Source organism: Saccopteryx leptura, chromosome 4 (genome assembly GCF_036850995.1).
Source record: "Saccopteryx leptura isolate mSacLep1 chromosome 4, mSacLep1_pri_phased_curated, whole genome shotgun sequence".
Taxonomy (NCBI): Eukaryota; Metazoa; Chordata; class Mammalia; order Chiroptera; family Emballonuridae; genus Saccopteryx; species Saccopteryx leptura.
Genome location: NC_089506.1, coordinates 105016812 through 105041523, shown reverse-complemented (window position 1 = coordinate 105041523; position 24712 = coordinate 105016812). Strand labels below are relative to the sequence as shown.

General features: G+C 41.3%; 1 protein-coding gene across 6 annotated transcripts in view; it reads left to right on the top strand.

The window, feature by feature from the left end:
• The window catches only part of RCBTB1 (RCC1 and BTB domain containing protein 1), a 48989-nt gene that overhangs the window by 20809 nt on the left and 3468 nt on the right, over nucleotides 1-24712 (top strand). For all 6 annotated transcript variants that reach the window (XM_066380911.1, XM_066380912.1, XM_066380914.1 and 3 more), the window contains exons 4-11: nucleotides 7215-7381; nucleotides 9709-9867; nucleotides 12835-12942; nucleotides 13328-13470; nucleotides 14736-14926; nucleotides 15919-16045; nucleotides 17842-17993; nucleotides 18498-18628. In XM_066380911.1, the coding sequence (XP_066237008.1) occupies nucleotides 7215-7381; nucleotides 9709-9867; nucleotides 12835-12942; nucleotides 13328-13470; nucleotides 14736-14926; nucleotides 15919-16045; nucleotides 17842-17993; nucleotides 18498-18628 (1178 nt within the window). The remainder of the gene's footprint in view (nucleotides 1-7214; nucleotides 7382-9708; nucleotides 9868-12834; nucleotides 12943-13327; nucleotides 13471-14735; nucleotides 14927-15918; nucleotides 16046-17841; nucleotides 17994-18497; nucleotides 18629-24712) is intronic.

Genomic DNA, 24712 nt, shown 5'->3' with positions numbered 1-24712 from the left:
ATCCTCCTTGGATTATAGCCCCATTTAGGAAAAACACATTCTCTAGTAGCTTCCTAAGGAAAGGAGTGTGAGAGAAATCTTTGAAACTCTGTCTTAAATATTTTACCCTTGCAATTATCAGTGGTTTGGTGGACCTTGGGATTCCTAGCGGAAATCATGTTTCCTCAGAATTCTGAAGTCATTGCACCTTTCAGGTTTCAAGGGTTGCTCTTGAAAGTCTGATGCCGTTCTGACTTTTGCTGTTTTACAAGAGACTGTTTTTTCCTCTTTGGAAGCTGAATTCCAAATATTCTGGAATAGCCATGTTTATATACTCTTTGGGTGATTTTTAACTCATTGTATTGGTCATTCTGTTGGTCCTTCAATCTGGAAATTCCTTCATTTCTAGAAAAACTTCTTATAATATTTTCATGGACAGTTTTCCTTCTTTGTTTTCTCTGCTTTCTTCTTTCTGGAATTTTTCTTAGAGTTAAAAGATTCTGAATCTATTTTCAGGGACAGTTTTTTAACTTATCTTATAATTCTTATGTCAAACTAATATTTCTGCTGTTACATTCCCAAGTTCTCTTTCTCATTCTCTAAATGTTCTGTTCTAGAGCCTCTTATTCTTGTTTCATGGATTCAGTATCTTTTCTTTGAGGCTGTAATATTTATAGGTTATTTAAAAATTATTTTCTGTTCTCTGCATTGTTTCTTTATTTACCTCCCTAGTTTCTTATTTCTCTTTGTTTTGGCCTGAGACATCTTATTTATTTATTTATTTATTTATTTATTTATTTATTTGAGGTCAGAGGAGGGGAGATAGTGAGGCAGACTCCTGCATGTGCCCTGACTGTGATCTACCTGGTAACCCCATCTTGGGCCAATGTTCGATTACCGAGCTATTTTTAGCACTGAGGCTGTCATGCTCCCAGAGCTATCCTCAGTACCCAGGGCTGTGCTTAAACCAATCAAACCACCGACTATGGGAGAGGAAGAAGGATAGAAGGGGGAGAAGGGCTAGAAAAGAAGTAGATTGTGACTTCTCTGATGTGCTCTGACCTGTAATTGAACCCTGGACATCCATATGCTGGGTTGATGCTCTAACCACTGAGCCACTGGTCAGGGCCTGGTCTCTGACTTTTTTTTTTATAACAGAGACAGAGACAGATAGGAACAGACTGACAGGAAAGGAGAGAGATAAGAAGCATCAATTCTTCGTTGTGGCATCTTAGTTGTTCATTGATTGCTTTCTCATATGTGACTCAAGTGGAGGGCTACGGCAGAGCGAGTGACCCCTTGCTCAAGCCAGCAACCTTGGGCTCAAGTCATGTCTATGATCCTGTGTTCAAACCAGTGACCCTGCACTCAGACTGGTGAGCCCACACTCAAGCTGGTGACCTTGGGGTTTGGAACCTGGGTCCTCTGTGTCGCAGTTCCAACGCTCTATCCACTGCACCACTGCCTGATCAGGCTGGTCTCTGACTTTTTTTTTTTTGTATTTTTCTGAAGCTGGAAACAGGGAGAGACAGTCAGACAGACTCCCACATGCGCCCGACCGGGATCTACCTGGCACGCCCACTAGGGGCAACGCTCTGCCCACCAGGGGGCGATGCTCTGCCCCTCCGGGGCGACGCTCTGCCGCGACCAGAGCCACTCTAGCGCCTGGGGCAGAGGCCAAGGAGCCATCCCCAGCGCCTGGGCAATCTTTGCTCCAATGGAGCCTTGGCTGTGGGAGGGGAAGAGAGAGACAGAGAGGAAGGAGAGGGGGAGGGGTGGAGAATTGATGCAGATGGGCACTTCTCCTGTGTGCCCTGGCCGGGAATCGAACCCGAGACTTCTGCACACCAGGCCGACGCTCTACCACTGAGCCAACCAGCCAGGGCTGGTCTCTGACTTTTAAGTTAGAGACTTGCTTTAAAGGTTTGATGATCCTTGGCTACCTGTTTACAGATAAGAAGAGCCAGGTGCTAATATACATGTTAGGAGTTCTATGTTCATGGGTGACTTGCCAAATACTGATCTTTACTTTCGGGAGATAATAGCTTCATCCAGGATGGTCCCAATTGCACTGTAGGGTAGAATCTTCCAGTTTCCTGATGTGGAATATGTTTTTGTTTTGTTTTTGCCAACTTTCTAGATGCTGAGCAAAGAGCAGGGACCTCAGTATTTAGTATGGGGACTTTAAGTTTATCTTTTCTCACTACAGTGCCTCATTTTTGTCTTTAGAGCCCCTTTAGATTAACTTCCCAGAGCCTTCTGCCTTATTTATTTGTTGTCTTATGTGGGGGAATGGAGGGAAGCAGGTTTGGGCAGAGAGAAAAGTTGGGCTGAGGTGCCATTGCTATGAGAAAGTCATAGCAAGTACATGCTGTGCGTCTCTCGCTGTTTTCCCAGGTTGGGGAGGGCTAGTTGCCTGGCCACATAGGAAGAGGATGAGGAGTGGGGTCTGACTGCTTCTGTTTTCAGCTGCACCTGCCGTTGTATCTCAGGCGGTCTCTGGCCTGGGTGAGATCCCAGGGCTGGAATTGGCTGCCCCTTTTGCTGATGTGGGTGTCATCTTCTCTGGTCTGCTATGTTACTTATTACACCCATCGCTTTCCCAAAATTTTGTTGACATCTCTATTGTTGTGTTTTCTTTTTTATTGTTCTTGTCCTTGAGTGTGCATGCCTTCTATACCCTTACTATCATTTCAGTAGGATTTGAAGAGTGAGTGAAGATGAAAACGTGTTCAATTCTCCATTCTTTATTGGCCTATATGGTATTTCTAAAAGGTGTTTTAGGAATATTTTAATTAATGCCATGTTATAAATTGAGCATCTAGTCCTTCATGAGAGCTCTGAGGATCAATATTCATTTGGTATTAGCACTTCACATACATAGATTAGGACTTGTGACTTTCTTTGTCTTCTGAAGCAACATGAAATTAGGTTAATTAATTTTTTCTGGTCACTTCTGTAACTCAGTGTCCATTCTGTGAAGGCTACACAGTGAGTTTCCTTGAAGCTCAGAGATTCCCGGGATGCTTCTCTGCCTCCCTCTGCTCCCTCCCTTCCCCACTCCCCGCTCTCCCTTTTTGCTGGGTATTGTTTTGCTGTCACATCTTGTGTAATTTTGTTCATCTCCTAATCTGCAAGTGTTCTGAAGTCATCCTCAGTCTGGTAGAGACAGTATGGCAAGTGGATGCTGCTGTCCAGTTGGATTAGGTTGCTCCAGGAATTGGGACTAAGAGCCATCTCATGAAGGAGTTAACAGTCCCTGTGTTTCATAAAGTAAAAAGGGAAGAAAGATGAATATATGCTGTTTTAAAGAGTAAGTTCATAAATGAGTGGAACAGCAAAACGATGTTTCTCTCTCTCCTGTGTTCTCTCTCTCTCTCTCTCTCTCAAATTCAATCGATAAATAAAAATTTTTTAACGAATTATCTTCACATTTGGCTAGCACCTGGTGGCTTACCTGATTGTGTGACTTCAGCTCTCATCTCTAAGGAGTACGAGCCCTGCTCGTGCTGTACTATAGCCATGGCTGCTTCACATTTCTGCTTAGTGTCACTAATGGGCACGTGTCATCAGGGTGCCAGGCCTGCTTGTTATTGTTCCCTCCAGCTGGCAGCTTTTGGGTGCTGCAGTGTATGATAGGACAGTGAGCACTGCTGCACCTGTTTTGCTATAAAGTGAGTCAGTCCCTTTGTCTGATGAGATGTTTTGTGGAATCCTGTGTCAGTGGGTGAAATACCTGTAAGTCCTCGGGGAGTGGTTCTTCTGGCTGAGGCCCTGGGCACAGGAAATTCGTATCCAGGTTATATGTTGATTCTTGTCAGTATGAGTGGCTACGCCTTCCAGGATTGAATGGGTCCCTTTGGAACTATATTGTTACCAAATAGGTCACCTTGATGGGTGGTGTTGTATCAGGGACTCTGCTTGGTTCTGTTATGGCGCAGTGGGAATTCGGCAGTGGCAGTAGAGGTCAGTCTTGGTTAGTGGGAGTCCAGTCTTCTGTTACTTGCATTTTTTTCCTTATGAGTGAGGTTGAACATCTTTTCATATAGTTAAAACCCACTTCCATTTCTTTCATTGTGAATCATCAATTCGTTTTTCTGTAGGGTTCTTGGTTGTTTTCTTTTGTATTTTCTTTTCTTTTTTTTTTTTTTTTTTTTCATTTTTCTGAAGCTGGAAACAGGGAGAGACAGTCAGACAGACTCCCGCATGCGCCCGACCGGGATCCACCCCGCACGCCCACCAGGGGCGGTGCTCTGCCCCCCAGGGGGCGATGCTCTGCCCATCCTGGGCGTCACCATATTGCGACCAGAGCCACTCTAGCGCCTGAGGCAGAGGCCACAGAGCCATGCCCAGCGCCCGGGCCATCTTTGCTCCAATGGAGCCTTGGCTGCGGGAGGGGAAGAGAGAGACAGAGAGGAAAGCGCGGCGGAGGGGTGGAGAAGCAAATGGGCGCTTCTCCTATGTGCCCTGGCCGGGAATCGAACCCGGGTCCTCCGCACGCTAGGCCGACGCTCTACCGCTGAGCCAACCGGCCAGGGCTTCTTTTGTATTTTCAAAAGCTCTTTTTATGTTAGAGATTATCTCTTAGTAATATAAATTGCAAATATTTTTTTCTCAATATTAGTATTTTTTGCTCATGGTATTTTTTCCATGTAACGGATTTTAAAAAATACAGCTAGGCCCTGGCCTGTTGGCTCAGTGGTAGAGCGTCGGCCTGGCGTGCAAGAGTCCCGGGTTCAATTCCCGGCCAGGGCACACAGGAGAAGCGCCCATCTGCTTCTCCACCCTCCCCCTCTCCTTCCTCTCTGTCTCTCTCTTCCCCTCCCACAGCCAAGGCTCCATTGGAGCAAAGTTGGCCCGGGCGCTGGGGATGGCTCTGTGGCCTCTGCCTCAGGCGCTAGAGTGGCTCTGGATGCAACAGAGCAACACCCCAGATGGGCGGAGCACCGCCCCCTGGTGGGCATGCTGGGTGGATCCCGGTTAGGCGCATGCTTAGGCGCATGCTTAGGCGCATGCGGGAGTCTGTCTGACTGCCTCCCCGTTTCCAACTTCAGAAAAATACAAAAAAAAAAAAAATACAGCTAGATTTATCACTCTTTATTGCTTCTGGATTTTGTGTAATAGAAAAATTTTCCTTACTCCCAGGTTATGGAGGAATTTACTGATATTTTCCCTTCTAGTTACTGTATAGTTGGGGTTTTGTTTTGTTTTCTTTTTTTTTTTTTTTTTGTATTTTTCCAAAGTTGGAAATGGGGAGGCAGTCAGACAGACTCCCGCATGCGCCCGACCGGGATCCACCCGGCACGCCCACCAGGGGGCGATCCTCTGCCCATCTGGGCCGTTGCTCTGTTGCCTCCAGAGCCATTCTAGCGCCTCAGGCAGAGGCCACAGAGCCATCCCCAGTGCCCGGGCCAACTTTGCTCCAATGGAGCCTTGGCTGTGGGAGGGGAAGAGAGAGACAGAGAGGAAGGAGAGGGGGAGGGGTGGAGAAGCAGATGGGCGCTTCTCCTGTGTGCCCTGGCCGGGAATCGAACCCGGGACTCCTGCATGCCAGGCCGATGCTCTACCACTGAGCCAACTGGCCAGGGCCTAATTACTGTATAGTTTTATCTTTCTACATTAAAATTTTTTATTTATTGGGAAGTTATATTACATGGTGTGAGGAATGAGCCTAATTTTTCAGTGTGACTGTCCAATTTAATTAGTCCAATTTGTAAAAAGTTTATTATACCCCAACTGACGTAGCTTTTATTTCCATATACAATTGGTTTATTTCTAGACTTTCAATTTCATTCCATTGATTCATCTCTGTGCATGTCCTAGTATTAATCTTAGTTTTAGAAACTTAAAAAAAATTTTTTAAATTTTTTATTGATAATTAGAGTGGAAAGGAGAGAGAAAGAGACATTGATTTGTTGTTCTACTTATTCATGCATTCATTGGTTGACTCTTGCATGTTCTCTGACTGGGAATCGAGCTCACAACCTTGGTGTATGGGATGATACTCTAACCAACTGAGCTACCCAGCCAGGGCTTTGCTACCATTATTTTACATTTTTAAATTTACAAAGGAATAACTAATATCTTTATGATATTGAGTTTTACTGTCCAAGAACAGGTATATATTTCTATCTGTTCATGTCTAGTTTTTTATCTTTTAGGTTTGAACATTTCTATCACCTGATATAACTTTAACATAATATTGTGGATAATTTTTTTAGGTTTTATACTCTTTTTTTCAGTTCTGAGCCTTATTCTTGTTAGGATAAAATTTCCCATTTATGATTTCTGTCACAATTTCTATAATAGGGAAAACTTCCTGTGAGACCCATGTCAGAGGCTCTCTAGATCAGGGAACCCTGATTTTGTTGGGCTATAGTCATGCTAGAGTAGATAACCAGAAACCTATGTAACTATGAGTACCTGTCCCTTCAGTGCTTGGGGATGCTTGTCAATGAGGCAGCAGCCTGACAATAACACTTGGATCTGCTGTCTCTCCTGAGTATTGTTGTTGGCAGATTTAGATTGTCCCTAAAAAGTCAGGATGTTTTATTACCATGGAAAAGACAAGAAAAGTGCGTAACTCTGGGATATCTGTTCTCGATACTCAGCATGCTGTGGGAGGAAATGCACAGAATAATGATCCTTCCAGAGAGGATGCATACAGAAAAGTGACTGCTATCAGAATCCCAAAGGATAAAGCCATTAAAAAAATTCAGCCAATGTTTACACCAGTAGTCTGTTAGAGAGAAGTCCTGTGATTTTTGTATGTAGTATATGCAAAAAGTACACCTCTTTCCTCTGTATGTAGTGAGTGACACCCCCCCCCCCCAAGAGTTCCCTGAGACTTGGTATTTGGTAAAATGATGGTAAAGGTTAGTTTTGAACTTTCCTGTGTCTTTTGCCTTTTGCTTGGTACCTGACAGAGGAACTATTGAGATGATTCAAAGTGTTTAGAAGGCCTAATTTTTGTATATGTAAGTTGATATCTGACCACAACGCTGATCTTCTTTGTTCGTACCAAGTCCTTTCTTTAATGATTTTGTGTCTTTCTATCCTGTTTTCTTATCCATCTCTCTTTCCCTACCCCTCATCAGTGGTTGTTTTATAGGGAGGAAGGATACTGTGAAAGAAATTAAGGTTGGAGAGTGAGTTGTGCAAAATTTGGGGAAGAAAGTACAGGGGTTACCATTTCTTCCTGGAACTGATTCTTTGTGTGTGGCCATCTTGTACAGACGGAGTTGTTTATGCCTGGGGACATAATGGATATAGCCAGCTGGGGAATGGGACAACCAACCAAGGCATTGCTCCCATCCAAGTCTGTACCAATCTCTTGATCAAGCAAGTAGTTGAAGTAGCCTGTGGCTCACATCATTCAGTGGCTCTGGCAGCTGATGGAGAGGTAAGTGCCTTGCTTTTATTCTTTATTTTTAAATTGTAGTAAAATACACATAATATAAAATTTAACATCTTAACCATTTTAAGCATACGGTTTGGTGCCATTAAGTCGATTCGCATTGTTGTGTGACCATCACCACCATCCATCCACAGAGCTGTTTTCATCTCGCTGAACTGAAGCTTTGTACCTGTTAAACATTAACTCTCCTTCCTCTTCCCTGAGCCTGGCAGGCACTTTCTATAGCTATGGATTTGACTACTCTGAGTGCCTCATGTGAGTTGAATCATACAGTATTTGTCCTTTTGTGACTGCCTTGTTTTACTTAACATAATATTTTCAAGATATATCCATGTGGTAGCACGTGTTAGAATTTCATTGTATGTGTGTGCCACATTTTGTTTATTCATTTATCTGTCAATGGATATTTGGGTTGTTTATACCTTTTAATTATTGTGAAAGTGTCTTACTTAAAAAAAATAATAATGACCGTATTGTACGTGGTGTCCTCTGAACATAGGAGCCCCGTGTGCATAGCTAGAAACATGGTAGGACACACCCTTTTCCAATACGTCCTGTATTATGTGATCAGGACCACTCAGTTCAGTCTCTTGCTGTTTCCTGAAACCTCCAATGAGATATGTATGACAGTGTTCTGTATTTTTTTAATGACCCCATTCTTTAAAGGGTATTTTGTTTTTCAGTAAATGTAAATAACAATAGAAAAAACTGTACTGACATTCCAGTAGGGACTGGACCATTTGTTCACCTGCAAGTTCCATGCTGATCTGAAAGGTTATATATACATCTGATTGACTCTGTTTTCTAATCTGATAGCATTTTGTTCCTCTCCCTATCCATAACCTTACTTAGGTCAGGCCTTGTCATCTGCCTGGACTGTCGCCATGATTTCTTTTATTCGATAGCTTGTTAATTGGTTTGCCTGTCCACTATCACTTCTCCATCTCTTGTGACTTCTGAAAGAGAACTTAGATTATAGTGTTCCCTGTTTAGAGTCCTTCAGTGGTGCTACAGTGATTTTACTAAATAGGGTGGGTTGTACATGAAGAAGCCGAGTGAGCTCAGAGAGATCCAGGGTGCATGGCCGGGATGTGCTGGAGCGAGGCTGGCACGCAGGCCTGTACCCGGAGCCCGCTGTGTCCTAGTCTGCGTCTTGGTTAGTAAAACTATGGTCCTGATTTTTAAAATAAAAGGCAGGTGCATTGCAAGAGAACTGGGGATATTTGAGAAGTGCCAGAAAAAAGATTATTGAAATTAGAATTTGTTATTTGTACAGTCTAGATTCCTGGTAATTTTTACCTTAAGCATATGTTACTTTGGATAATTGTGTTAAATATTCACATTATTATACTAACTATTCCTGTGAATTTGCTCCCAGGAAGTGTTCTTCTAGTGTAGAAGTTATTTCCTGTGCTGCCAACATTCCCCTTCTCCTAATTCTCTCTGATCACAACTCTGTTTGATAGAATCAGTTAGTAATTAACTTGAAGTGACGACTTTTTTGGTTATTTTTCATCTTTGTTACTAGATTTTAACTAGTTTAGGCTCCATTTGTGTCTTTCTTCCTTGGAAATCTGGTTTTCAGGTTATGGGAGATTGTGGTCTAGGAGGAGTAAGCAGGACACAGTTGAGGTTGGGAGCTGCTTGGAGCCGACAGACAGCAAATGAGAACTCAGAGAAATGTTACCAACAGCAGACTAATAGCCTGGTGTCATTTCTGAAGGGACAGATGTCTCCTTAGTACTTGTGAGCATTACTTTGTTATGACACAGGGCCAGAATTGACAATTATGATTATGATGGTCCTAAGTCATTGGGAAAAGTTATGAGTGTCCAGTATTGGTAATTGATGAGACAGGGAAAAAATAGAGTCTGGTTTCAGAGGGTTTCCATGAAAAACAAAGAGTATTTATAGCCAATGAGTTCAGTAGAGTTTCTCGTGTCAGTGATATTTCTTAGCATATACTTCACATCTTATCGATGCGAATTAGAAAGCGCATGTAACCACCATAGTTATGGAGGCAGCACAGCAGAGTGATGAAGAGTCCCCGCTGGAGTCACTTACCCCACTGTTTCCACTTTCATATGTAAAGTGGGGATGATAATAGTCTCTACCCCTAGGTCACCCACCCTACAGGAGTACTTACTATGAGGATTAAATAGGTTCGTGCAATAAGGTAAGTAGAGTCCTTTAGCACATTGTAAGTACTCTATTAAGTGTAAGTGTTTTTAGTCTTATTTTATGACTATTATTATAGTTTGGTATAGAATTTTCACCCTTACGGTTATTCCCTCACCCCTTCTTTTGTGTAGGTGTTTGCTTGGGGCTATAACAACTGTGGCCAGGTGGGCTCAGGGTCCACGGCAAACCAACCAACTCCTCGCAAAGTCACCAACTGTTTACATATTAAGAAGGTGGTAGGCATTGCCTGTGGTCAGACCTCGTCCATGGCTGTGCTGGACAGTGGTGAGGTGAGCTACCTGCGCATTCCCCTTTCTCCTCCCACCTCCTCTTTCAGTGAAGTCTCATCTTTTTCATGAAGTGTGTATATTAGATCGTGGAAGGACAAGTGCTTTGTTTTGATAGCTCCATTGATAGGTAACTGGTTACTGACTGAGGAGTAACCAGAGGATGTTTGCTCCTCAGTATGAATTTTTAAATTACAAGATTTATCTGCAAGTAAAGATTCTAATGTGTCTAAATTTATTTTTTGCAAGATTCAAGTACCTTAATGCTTATAGGTATTTGTTTTGTGATTTAAATAACTAATAAAAAAATTTGATACATCTCATTCTTCCAATGAAAAAAATCTACTGTGCACTCTTTGAAGTTAGCTTACGATGTTTGTAAACAAGTAGTGACTCCAAAGGGCATGATATCTCTGTAGAACTACCAATCTGTATCTGGAGTGTTTGTTCACAGGAAGAAGCAACTTGCAAAAGCAAAATTTTGTATCCTGATTGTTGTTAGCTACTTTAAAAAGATCTACCTTTCAGTGGCCCTCTCCCATGGTCATCTTTGAATAAATGGTTATTTTTAGAAAATTATTCTGGTTGCAGCATCATCTACTTAAATGTACCTGTTAGCACCTTTGCATGTCTTAGTACCCACAGATTATCCAGAGGTACATCTTTGGGCGTGGAATCATACCTTGATGTGCTATAGTGCCCACCTATTTACCTTTTTTATAATTTTAATTTTCGAGAGAGGAGGGGAGGCAGAGAGATGGACTCCCACATCACCCTGACCAGGATCCACCAGGCAAGCCCACTAGGGGACAGTGCAGTGCCTATCTGGGGCCATTGCTCCTTTGCTCAGCAACAGAGCCATTGTTTTAGTGCCTGTGGCAGAGGCCACAGAGCTATCCTTAGCACCTGAGGCCAACTCCCTCGAACCAATCAAGCCATGTTTGCAGGAGGAGAAGAGAGAATGAGAGAGAAAGGGGAGGGGTGGAGAAGTACATGGGCACTTCTCCTATGTGTCCTGACCAGGAATCGAACCTGGGACATCCACACCCCTGGCCGATGCTGTACCACTGAACCAATGGGCCAGGGCCTATTTATCTTTTTTTTTTTTTTTAAATCAATCCTGATAGCCTAGATGACTTCAGAATTTCTTGGGATAGTCGTATGACATCCTCCACACCAGTATTCTTCACTTCCCTCTAATTTTTAAAACTGAATTTTATTTCAAATGAGTATTATGTGGGTGTTTTAACAAGGGAAAACAAGTGAAACATAAAATAAAAAGTGATTAAATACCTTTTCTCCAGTATTGTTAATACTTTGTTATATATCCTTTTAGACTTTTCTCTATAAACAATTATATATAGATGAATATAATTACCTTTTAAAAAAAATGGGATTATTATGCCTACTGCTTTCTCTGCTATTCTGTAACTTCCTTGCAAAACACCATGTGTTTTACCTGAATCTGTTCTCAGACCATTTGTAGTTGCTTTCTTTATGCTAATGGTGCTTAGTTTTCCTTGAAGGGATGACCAATGTGCAGAGAGCTCTACAGTGGACATTTCAGTTGTTTCTAATATTTTGCTAATATAAACATATAATATAAACAATGTTGCACTGATATTCTGTGTTTCTCTGTGTGTATGTGTATCTTTGTACACTTAGGCCAGGATTTCTATAGACTAAGTTTTCAGAAATAGGATTGCTGGGTCAGGAAGTATGCCATTAAAAATTCTGATGTCTATTGCCAAATTTCTCTCCACATAGTTCAAACCTGTTGCATTTCTGGTATTGAAAGTGCTTTTAACCATCTGTTCCTTGTACTCAAAAGTCCGTGTCCCCTCTTCCCCTCGGTCACATTGCCCTGAAAAGCCCCTACCAATTCCTTTTTGCCCTGCATTGCCCTGAGGTGTGGTGCCACTGCACAGCTTGGGTTTCTAATGTGAGCTAGATGCCTTATCTGTTCCTGGACAGTTGTGTCTCCTCTGTCCGCACTGGCTGTTTGAAGCTTGTACCACTCTGGTCAGATCTGTGCCCAGCCCTGCTGCTTTCAGCTGATGACTGATGACTCCCCTTTCACTCCAGATAGCCAAGGGGTCACCACGTTCCGTCACGTGTCCCTCTTTCACTTGTTTCCTAACCAATCCCTCTGTCCTGGTTGGTCCCACTGCCACTGCCTTGGTCTCAGAGTTCACCTGTTTGCTGATGAGAGATGAATTTATCCACTGAATGGTCTTCCTGCCTCTCATACGCACTCCAGTCACCCTTCATGTTGTTGCCAGTGTGAGCTTTTCAAAATGAAAATTTATGCTTCTTAATTTCTTTTTATGAGGTATTTCAGTGAAAGGCCTATAGAAGCATTTCACTTTCCCTCGTATGTGTTTTGGCACTTACTTTTCCTTCTAATCTTTTCTCCTTCCATTTTGCCATATGAGTCCAGCCAGGCCCACCTATTTGTCTTCTGAGTCTGCCTCTAGCACATTCTCTGCCCTGTACCCAGAGTGCCTTCACCTTCTCCCGTCCTTCAGCCCTGCCCAAGTCTCTGCTTCCTGAAAAGTCTTCCTTCACTTTCTTTCTTTTGCCAAATCCTTTCTTTGTTCCCACAGTGCCTTGATTATGTATATAATGTTAAACTGTTAAACTGTGATTTAAGGATGTATCCCTACCACCTTTCACAATGTCCTGACATGTTGTAGGTGCTTAGTTATTGTTTATGAGCCTCAGCTTCTTCGTGTGTAAAGCAACAATTAGCGACTCACCCCCAAGGCTATCTAACTAGCAAGTTATGGAGTAGGAACTGATGCCAAATTCTGTTCATTCCCCATCCCTAAAACATCTATTTGGAGGTCAGTGTAGGATCACATAGAGTAGAATATGGGTGTTCAAAGTGAAAAAACTGTAACTGATTTATCTGTTATTCCCTTTTACTACTACTTTTAAAAGCCTGTTCTCTCCCCTTTTCTCTCTAAGGTGTATGGCTGGGGTTACAATGGCAATGGTCAGCTGGGCTTGGGAAACAACATCAATCAGCTGACCCCGGTGAGAGTGGCAGCTTTGCACCACGTGTGTGTGAACCAGGTACGTGGGGTGGGCTCCTTGCTGCTGTCCCGTCCCTCTGCCCTGCTCTGACCTGCAGGAATGTTGAAGATGTACTACTCTTCACTGAATCTTTTCAAACAATACCCAGTACCTTCATCTTTCTCATTTACTATTATATCCTCCCTAAGTTCTGATGATGAGAAGGAATACATGGTGGTCGCACACCAATCTTGACAAGTAAAAAAAGCGATGGGAAAAATTCTGTAGTCTCAGGTTGAGGTTTTTCGAATGCTTTTTAATGTTTTAGAGAAGGTTAGCCTGGTGATGGACTGGCATTCTGCAGAAGCTGGCTGTAATCTTTGAGTAGACGTTTTCCCCACCCTTCGTTTCCCTGTTTGTGGTAACCATCTACGTTTACTTGCAGATTGTCTGCGGCTATGCACACACTCTAGCACTAACAGATGAGGGCTTGCTCTATGCCTGGGGAGCTAACACGTATGGGCAGCTGGGAACTGGCAATAAAAATAACCTGCTAAGCCCAGCGCACATCATGGTGGAGAAAGAAAGGTAACTGAGCTGTGCCGTGTCTTGGGATTGTGTGTGCATTGTAGACTTGGGACTGTGTGTTCTGGAGCTGGGGTGTTTGGCTTTGTAACTCTTGTTTATTAACATTCCCATTTTGAAGAGAGTTTAAGTATCAGCTAGAATGAACAGGAAGTTGATATGATTCTTAAGCAGCTTTCTGAAATAACCACCTGATTGATAGGCATTAGCCCTCTGAGTAGTACGAGTGTTCATGCACGTCCTCGTGCCTCCTGACTGTCCAAAGTAAGATCGTATGTGTGTAAGGCAACATTAAAAAAAAGCAAATGTATGTTCTTCTTGTTTCCATAAATTGGTTATCAAACAAACATGATTTTAAGTTAATAAAACTGTAACTGGAACTAATTTCATTTTTTGAAAATAAACTCACTCCCGGGGGTCAGCAAGCATGAAAAAAACTTAATGTATATATTTTGGTATAATTCCTACAGACTTCTTGTTATCCATTTAGTAGAGAAATAAAATAGGGTTGATCAGCATGTCGAAATTCAGAGTTGTGGTAGGGTCTGTCACCATGTTAAAGATCAAACTTTTCCTTTGAGCCAACTAAAACAATTTCTAAATAAATAAAATCTGCCCCTAAAAGGATATTATCTGTTTAAATATTGATTTGATTTAATGTGTATAACTACAATAGGTGCTAATGTTTGTTCAGCCATATTGTGAGGTCTTACCTACTGGATTTCAGAATGCTGACTTCTGATTCTGGGACCTTGGCTAAGGAGTAGACTGAGAAATGTAGTTGCTTTAGCTTGATGTCCATTTGGCTTGTGTTCAGAGGTTATGACCCCTAGGCCGGCGCTCATCAGCCTAATGAGCGTTCTTACCTCTGGTAGGGGTGAGAGGAAAAGTTGTGTTTGTAAGGAAATGATATATTGAAGACAGTATTTTTTTTTTGCTATGGCGTAAGCTTCCAAAACTGTCAGGAGATTTTGTCGGCATCCACTTTCCTCATTTGCTTTAGTTTCTAATCCCTTTTTCCAAGTTTTCCTCAACAGTTTTCTCTTAACTCAGAAAGTGGTTCGGATGAGAAGTGGGGCAGACAGGAGGGAGCAGCACAGTGGTCTTGCTCTGTCTGGTTTCGTCTGTAGGACATGATAGCTACTGTCCTTCTATCTTGAGTTGTTCTTTGAGGTGTTCCAAGCATGAACTTTTTATTAGCCTTGTGTGAGTATTGTGGGCTTCTGTAATACTGAAGTGACACCTCCATTTTTCTTAAAATGTTTCAGGGTAGTAGAGATCGCAGCCTGCCACTCCGCCCACACCTCGGCTGCCAGGACGCAGGGCGGGCACGTGTACATGTGGGGCCAGTGCCGGGGCCAGTCGGTGAGCCTGCCTCACCTCACCCACCTCTCCTGCACGGACGACGTGTTCGCCTGCTTTGCCACGCCCGCCGTCTCCTGGCGCCTCCTGTCCGTGGGTGAGGGAGCTCGGGGCGGTCCCACCTGGGAAGAGCGGGAAGAGCGGGCCTGCCAGCTGACCACTGTCCTGACTGGTTGCTGGTTGTGGGCTCCCTTAAGTTCTGCATGTGTTATTCTTCATTAAATTTAACATCTTTCCCCAAATTAGATTTACATAATACAATTTATTAATATGTTATAGATTATTTATTTTCTCCCCCATAAGTGTTTTCATTTTCATTGAGGTGAAATTCACATACATAAAAATTATAATCTGCATGTCTTTTTCAATATGAACAACTCTGAACCTACTTTTGCCCACCCTTGTATAATTATGGACTATCTATAAATCTTTTGTTTTTAAGAAAATACTTATTTGTAATGACTAACTTAGTATGTAAGACAGGTATTTGGCCTTTCTAAATATGTATTGTTTTGGTAATTTATATACTCAGTATACTTATCTTACTACTGTGAAATTGATTTGTCAAGTAGGGCATGAACTCTTTTTGAAAAAAAAATCTAATGGAATTATCTACCATGCTAATGATTTTTTTGGGGGGGGTATTTTCCTGAAGTTAGAAGCGGGGAGGCAGTCAGAAGACAGGCTCCTGCATGTGCCTGACCAGAATCCACCTGGCATGCCCACCATGGGGTGATACGCTGCCCATCTGGGACATTGCTCCATTGAGGCCGGAGCCATTCTAGCGCCTGAGGCGGAGGCCATGAAGCCATCCTCAGCGCCCAGGCCAACTTTGCTCCAATGGAGCCTTGGCTGCGGGAGGGGAAGAGCGAGACAGAGAGGAAGGAGTGGGGGAAGGGTAGAGAAGCAGATGTGCGCTTCTCCTGTGTGCCTTGGCCGGGAATCGAACCCGGGACTTCCAGACTCTGGGCTGAAGCTCTACCGCTGAGCAAACCAGCCAGGGCCATCATGATTATCTTTTTGAAGTCTATCAAATGTTAAGTTTGTTTCCTGAGCTTTCTGATTTAATAATGTGTTTGTTGCCTTCAGAGCATGAAGACGTTTTAACAGTTGCAGAGTCCCTGAAGAAAGAATTTGATAGTCCAGAAACTGCTGACCTAAAGTTTAGAATTGATGGGAAATATATCCATGTCCATAAAGCTGTTTTGAAAATCAGGTATTTTTGCATTGGCTTTGAGATAGACACCGATAACCTCACTTTCTTTTTGTAATATCTTTCCTTTGTTATTCCATAAAATGGAGACTGATAAGAAATGGCCTCGGCAGTAGAGAGAATGACATAACTTAATATTTTCAGATAGTATCAATCCACTCATTATTGAAGAGTTTTGCACACACGTGTGTACTTGCACACACATAGGCCTTATAGAAAAAGCAGATATAGTAGTGTATTTGTCTATACTGTAGTTAAAGGAAGGATCTTGTGAATATTTACTCCCATCAAAAAACTTATTTCCATGGTCAGAAACCCCACAGAAGATTGCCAGGGAAGAGTGTGTACGTGCCTCCTCTTGCTCTTAATTAAAGATTAATTTTTCTAAAGTAGAAAACTGTTTTTGTCAGGAATGCTGGTATTCTGGGCCAAGGGACATCTAATTACTAATTAAAGAAATATTCTGTAGCTATATGTCAGGAGTTCTTTGTATAGATGTGTGGGAAGTTTGTATTTATTGGTAACTACTTGGGTGTTGCTCACTGTGGCTGCCGTTACAGAGAAAGAGCACGTAAACTCAGACCACTGAGAATTAAACTGGCCATTGACAAATCTTTTTGTAAATGTAGTTAAAAGCCTATTTACAAAATAACATGTTTAAGGGAATTAAAAACCATATGTCATTTGTTACTTAAGGGAATAAATATCTGCACCAAAATATTAATTGGAAGATGAACTGGAAGTGCTTCTGTTTGTGAAGCTGTGGACAACCAGTCTGTTCCTTCCTTGTGTGGTTTTCTGACCCATTTTATGGGTTATTCCTTGCTTAGATATTCGTTTCTTTAACTTCTCAGATGAAATAGTTTCTTAGGTAAATAGAGCCATTCTTATGGGTTCTAAATGGATTTTGAAAATATTTTGTGTTTGTTTATACCGTACCTCATTTTAAAAGGATTTGAAAAGATGATATTTTTAAACTGTAAATGTTATCCTTTAAGAAAATCTAATATTCAGAAATCCGTTCCTCATACAGGTAGATTTGTACATGTTAATATGATACAAAAAGATTCACTTAGGTTTTCTTGAAGTACACGACTGTCCTAGTGAATGTGTTTTATAAATAAATTGGAAACAGGCTTGGAAGGAGAGGAAAGGGAACAGAGCAAAGCAAAGGGACAAAGTAGGAATGATGGCCGTTTTGCAGATGAGTCAGAAAAAGGAGGAAAATTGTCATGTAAGGTAATGGAACAGTGATCAGTTTAACTGAAATCCAGTTAACATTTAAAACAGTTTTAAGTATATGCTGATGACATAAATAAGAAATTAATCATTTAAATGTGTTGCTTGATAGTGATAAGTTTGAACTCACATTTCCAAATTTTCTTTAATTTCATTGTTTAAAATGCATTTCTGTGCATCTTTTAAAAAACAAGTGAGCAAAAAAGTCTTTCTGCCTGGGGCCTGTTGAATGGAAACAGTGCTAGGTGCTGCTGGTCTCTGCATGTAATTCTTAACCCTTGGAGTAGTACGAATGTTCATACACGTCCTCACTCAGAGGGTTAACAAAAAACTCACTACTCAAAGGATTAATATCTCATAGGAGGTACTCATCTGAAATGAAAGTGAGTGTACGTAAAAGGCAAATATAAAAATCCTTGCACGTGGAATGGTTTTTTAGGGTGTTAGGTAAAGATTCACGGTCCTAGTGTGTGCAAGCCCAAATATAGTAGATAAAGATACTTGTAATACCCAGCTGATTGCATCAACTGAATTAGGTGCTGTTTGCTGTTCTGTTTTAGGTGTGAGCACTTTCGATCCATGTTCCAGTCTTACTGGAATGAGGACATGAAGGAAGTGATAGAAATAGACCAGTTTTCTTACCCTGTGTACAGAGCTTTTCTCCAGTTCCTCTACACGGACATGGTTGACCTGCCGCCTGAAGATGCCATAGGTACCTCAGCCACATGGGGACTGGCCGTGTCACATGGTCAGAAATGTATCTTCTCATCTTAGAGTATCGAAATATGAAAAGTTTCAGGTTTATTGGCTTTTGTATGATTTAAAAAAATATTTGAAGCAAACATCTTTAAAAATAGTATTGTGTAGTTATGGTTAATAATTATGAACACAGCTTATGACTGTGGACTTATTTTAACTTTTTAATACTGAAATATAGTTTGATAATGGATTTAGCATGCCATGTTGGAAACAAAATGAGGGGGGAAATGTCATTTTCCCCCCATCCTTAGTGCCATAGAAGAAATTATATCAAGTGAGTACGGGGGAGGTGTGGTTGGGAGGTCGGGGATGTGGGGAATAACAAGGAGACCCTGTTTCCTAAAACTCTGTCAGGCACTAAGAAATCTCTGCTGGTTTCCCTGCATAACTCTTCACCAAAATGAAATATGTATGAATTACCATAAACTTCATTAAAACTTCCACTCTTAACCTTTAGGTCTTTTGGATTTGGCGACATCTTACTGTGAAAACAGACTGAAAAAACTTTGTCAGCACATTATCAAGCGAGGAATCACTGTGGAGAATGCCTTTTCGTTGTTCTCTGCTGCAGTCAGATACGATGCAGAGGTAACGTAAACCAGATAGAAGCTCACCTCCCTGAGCTCCCTGTGTGTACCTTTCTCTCCTTTTTCTCTCTGAGACCAGGACCATGATGAGTGACTTTCCATCTGTTTAGAACATCAGTGAAGTGGCTGACCCCGGATGATGAAATCTGGCCTTGTTTCTTTATTCTCTGTAGTTTCAAAAATGGTTATTTCTCTACTTTCATTTTTAACTAAGATAAGAAGCTGAGGTCCCAGCACCTGTACTGCGGGTTGGAGTATGAAGTGCACACCTAATTGGACTAACAGACAGCCTATTTTAGTTCAAGTAATTCTCAAGGTCAGCATATATATATTTTTCAAGACCCACTTTGCTGCCTCCACCACTCTACCTGTCATTGCTGTGGAGGCTGTGCGATCATGTCAGTGTATGCCCTGACACTCTGTCATTGTTTAGTATAAAGCAGCTGTTCATGTGTAAAGAACCTTCCCTGGACTCCTTCGTGCGTGTTTTACTCTGAATTGAGTTTTAATCTGGGATTCATGGATCTCGAGAGGGTCTGTGAATGGAAGGGCTTCTGGGAGTCTGAAATTCTATGTGCATTTTCCTGAGGTTAGGAACCCAGAGCATCATCAGACTGTAAGCTCCTCATGAGCAGGGAGGAGCTTACTCATCTGTGTGCCCCGTCGCGCCTGGCCCGCAGTGGGCGCCGGATGTAACTGTTTGTTGAGCCTCCTGCAAGGAGCTGTAGGGGTTCTTAGTGAACTGAAGGCTGCCCTGCTGCTTTCACAGATTCAGAGGGAGGAGAGGGTGGACAGCAGGAGCTTTGGAATTCAGGATGTCTGGTTAAGATATACACCCTAACTGGCACAATCTGTCTATTCTTATAAGTATTTTGTCATCAGATTACAAGGCAGAACACCTGTACCAGGGCGTTTGTCAGACACCAGAGGCCTGCAGCGGTGGTCTTGGAGACGTGGTGAGGACAGGCTTCCTCTTTGCTGCACTTAGGGAGTGAAGTGGACCATTATGTTTCTATTTTCAAAATGTATTCTATTTTTATTTGAGATTCTATTATGATTATAAATATTTTATAAAGTCAAATATAGATGACTTTCTCTGAGGCTCTTTTAACACATGGCATAATAATGATCAGAGGATATTTCTAATAGAAAATGGAAATACAGTATTTTTTCCTATTCTTTCTTTGATACCGTGAGCTTCTTTAATAGAAATGCTATTTCTTTAGATTTAATTTCTACCCGATAATACAACTCTAAATGGGCCAGTGCCTTTTCTCTCTGTTTGGTGACTGATTTTAGAATCTTTTCTGTGTCTCTCTGTACTCCTCCTCACTGCCAGTGATGAGATCTTGCTCACTAAAGCCACCTGGACGGAGGCAAACATCTGGCTCTGGTGGTGGAAATGTCTTCTCCCTTCCAGCTGATGTGTACCCCAGACAGTTTACATAAAAAGTCTTGTCAGCTGATCATTTCCTTGACTGGTGTTCATTTTTCTTATATGAAGTATACACATTAAAAACTCTACCTTAGCCTGACCAGGCGGTGGCGCAGTAGATAGAGCATCAGACTGGGATGCGGAAGGACCCAGGTTCGAGACCCCAAGGTTGCCAGCTTGAGCGCGGGTTCATCTGGTTTGAGCAAAAAGCTCACCAGCTTGAACCCAAAAGTCGCTGGTTACTCAGTCTGCTGAAGGTCCGCGGTCAAGGCACATATGAGAAAGCAATCAATGAACAACTAAGGTGTCAAAACGAAAAACTGATGATTGATACTTCTCATCTCTCTCCGTTCCTGTCTGTCTGTCCTTCTCTGACTCTCTCTCTGTCCCTGTAAAAAAAAAAACAACAAAAAAAACCTGTACCTTATTTGAGACCCCAAATGTATGTGCCCTCCCCACAGAATCTGCCACAACATGGACATGTAGTTAATATTTAAATATATATGTCAAGTTAAATGAATGAATGAATATATTTGAAACACCTAATCATGAAGGTGTGCTTATTTAAAAAACCCTACAAATACAACACATTAAATATAGAAAAATTAGAAAATAGAGGGAAAACAAAAATAAAAAGACTCTCTTCTTTTGAGGCTATTTGTTTTTGGTTCTGATAGAAGGTATATAATTGACTAATGTACTTTTACATTTTATTTCCTTAATGCTATCAAATGTAGTAAGTGAATAAGGTTCTTAGAATATAAAAATAAAACCCACTTACTGTATCTGTGAGCAGTGGGAAGTTACTATTAAGCCAGTTGAAATTAACTGCAAAAACTATTATTTTTAGGAGCTCAACTGGGGATACTAGATGACTTTTCCTTGTTCTGTGGGTTGAAATGCTGGGAAGATGGGAACTACCTGCTTCTTACATGTCTTCCCTTTCCTCCCCACCCCCCCTTTTTAATTGCTTGATTTTAGAAGGACAGAGCGAGCGAATTGTTGTTCTGCTTAAGTTGTGTGTTCATTGGTCGCTTCTTGTATGTGCCCTGATCAGGGATCGAGCATGCTTTTCTATAGAAGTTGTTGTTCCTCCAGACCCCCTTTTGACAAGATAATTTTGAAGCAATTGTACGCACATAAAAGCAACAAAAATGTGTTAAATGGATTTTCTAAAGCGTTTGGAAAATAAGTGAACTGTTGTGGCGCTCTTGGCATAATGAATGCATTGTTAGACTTGCTCTGAATTTTAATAAAGTCAAGAAGGACTTGGAAAAGGAGCACTTAAATATTTCTCTAGTACAAACCTGAATAAATTTTGACAGCAAGGGAGAAAATGTAAAACATTGTCTCAATAAAGTTCTCTGTCACATTGTACTGTAAATGGAAACGTGTTTATGTGTACTGTTCCAGGAGTTTGTTTTATGTATATTTGAACTTCAGGAGAAACAGGTAGGAAGTGTTACTTATTTAACCAGATTATAGAGCTTTTCAGAAAATTGTACTTGCTGAGCAACTTATTTCTTAGAATTTTGTTTTTGTGTGGAAGTCATAAATATGAGTCCAGAAATCTAATTCCAAAATTAGTTTGGGATGTGAGTATTGAAAAACTTCATGTTAAAGTCAGATGGTCAGCATTTTTTTTTCTTTCTAGGGGCCAAATTAAGTTTTCTATGTTTAGTAGACTGTAAAGTACTTTTTGGGTAATGAGAAAAAGCACCTTTTTTTCCCCATATGGTAAGATATTTGAACACATTCTTGATGTCTGCTTGACCCACAGATTATTTTTTTTTAAGATTTTTTTAAAAATTGATTTTAGAGAGAGGAGAGAGAGGGAGAAAGAAGGTGGGTAAGGAGCAGGAAGCATCAGCTGGTGACCTCAGCTTTCCAGGTTGATGCTTTATCTACTGTGCCACCACAGGTCAGGCTGGAATACATTCTTTTTTTTTTTTTTTACAGAGACAGTCAGAGAGAGGGACAGACAGGGACAGACAGACAGGGACGGAGAGAGATAAGAAGCATCAATCATTAGTTTTTCATTGCACATTGCAACACCTTAGTTGTTCATTGATTGCTTTCTCATATGTGCCTTGACCGTGGGCCTTCAGCAGACCGAGTAACCCCTGGCTGGAACCAGCGACCTTGGGTTCAAGCTGGTGGGCTTTTCCTCAAACCAGATGAGCCCGCACTCAAGCTGGCGACCTTGGGGTCTCGAATCTGGGTCCTCTGCATCCCAGTCCGATGCTCTATCCACTGCACCACCACAGGAATACATTCTTTAAAAAAACAAAAACATGACTGACTAGGCAGTGGTGCAGTGGATAGGCGTCGGAATGGGACATGGAGGGGCCACATTCGAAACTCTGAGGTTTCCGGCTTGAGCACGGACTCACCAGCTTGAGCATGGGGTTGCTGGCTTGAGCATGGGATCATAGACATGAGTCTGTGGTCATGGGCTTGAGCCCAAGGTCATTGGCTTGAGCAAGCAGTCACTTGCTCTGTTGTAGCCCCCTCCACCCCATCAGAGTACATGTGAGAAAGCAATCAGTGAACAACTAAGATGCTGCATCGAAGAATTGATGCTTCTCATCTCTCTCCCTTCCAGTCTGTCTGTCTCTCTCTGTCCCTCTCTCTCACTCTTTCTGTCTCTGTCACACACACACACACACAAAAAAGCAAAACAAAACCCACTTCAATCTGGAATGTTTTGAATTTGATATATTATAAAATGAATTCTTTACAGCTATTTTAACAAGAAGTTTGGACAGAGGTGTGTGGTTCAACATCTCTTGACATCTGTGTCTCAAGAGTGGCTTGTGACACAGGACAGACTGTTTTGGCCAAGTGGCCTTCTACAAGAGTCATAGCATTCAGCTAGTTTAGCTTTGGGATATTAGGGCTGGATAACTCTGTTAAATGCACTTGCATTGTAAAAATGTTGATATTAAGACCATCGAGTCTCTTGTTTTGCTACTAAAGGAAATCCGTGGCACAGAATAACAACTTGTTTTCAGAGTATGTATAATGACTGAAATAATTTAAATATTTAAAAATTTGGAGTGAAATTATAAATTATTTCAGAATAGCAGTTTTTAATTTTGATCTTCCTTCCTAATTACAGCAAATCTTTTATGTTATTTGCTTCATAGCCCCTTTGTTACAATAATTTCACCACAAAAATGTCACAAATCTGGACTTTAGCTTCTAAAATACAAACAATACCATATCAGATCTTGAATCTCCCACTTCCCTATTCCATGGGTCTTGACAAAACTTTCATTCTGTCTTAAATATTATTTATCTACTGGTCAAGTGATCATTCTCATCCTTCTTGGAAATGTTTTATTTAAAACTCAGCAGCCCTGTCATAGTTGACATATTGGTTAAGAATTACATTTTCTTTTCTAGCTTATTGAAGATCTGATCATTTGCAGAATAAAGTGAACAGGTCATGTAGGTTCTTACAGTATTTAAGAATTAGCAGAAGGATGTTTATATAATTCACATATCAAAGGCAACCTGGCTCAGGGCATTGGCTGCTCTGTGAATCAACTTGGCTGTCCCTCTCAGATTCATGCAAATTTGCAAATTCCAGTTTCTCTCCAAGTGCATTCAGTGCTTCCTTATCCACGTCAATGCCTTCACCGAGGTTCAGTCAGTCATTTAAACAATGGCTATTTAGATTATTTTCAGCATTCTCTAGACTTTTAATGTTTGAAACTGTTAAATATTGATTGACTACTGAGAAATCTCACCAATTCAAACTAACTAGAGGGGAAGGAAGGCAGTTTGATAGAACTATTTTTATTGATATATGAACTGACTTATAGTTAGAAGCACTGTTTATATTCTTATACTATATAAAAAGTTCTTAAAGTTTATGCTAAGGTAATCTGTAGTTAGTTGACATAAAAGTGATAAGGAATTTAGTTCACTCTTTCCCTTTGAATTTGAAATTATATACTTAAAACTTAATATTTAAAGACCCTTATCTGATATATGGTTTGAAAAACTTTCTTGCTCATAATTGGCTACTTTTTCCTAAGTTATGTGTAAATAAACTAGTTTTCTAGTTTTGATAAATAAGATTAAAGTATGACATCTCCTTGTGGAATCTAATTTAGTCCATAGACCTGTTTACTACCTTGGGTTCTGATACCAGGAGCAGTGCTTTTTCTTTCATAATAATGTGAGAGGAAGAATGTTTTATATAGTGTAACATTTTAGCTTATCATAGCAGCCAGCATTCAACTGTGCATTCCCATTCAGCCCACTGGCACCCTCATTAAAAATATGGACCCAGAGGTTGTGCTCACATTTTAAAAGTGTTTTGAATTATCTATAAAATAAAACCCTGGCAGCAGCTAGCAGATACACGGTGGATGGGGATTATCTCCTACTGGCTATATGACCGGAGGGAGATCATTCAGGCTAGGGACAGGGGTACCTTAGGACAGAGAAAGTCTGTTTTCAGGGGTCTGCACTGAGAGAGCAGAAAAGGGGTATGCCCATATGTTTGTTGGGCCCTTCTCCACTCTCTCTAAAATTCTCATTTCATGGTGGCTGGGAATGGGAAACCAAGACCGTACAGTTTAAATGTTATTGAGTTCCAGGTTTGATAGAACCCTGAGTACCTTTTCTGTATCCAGC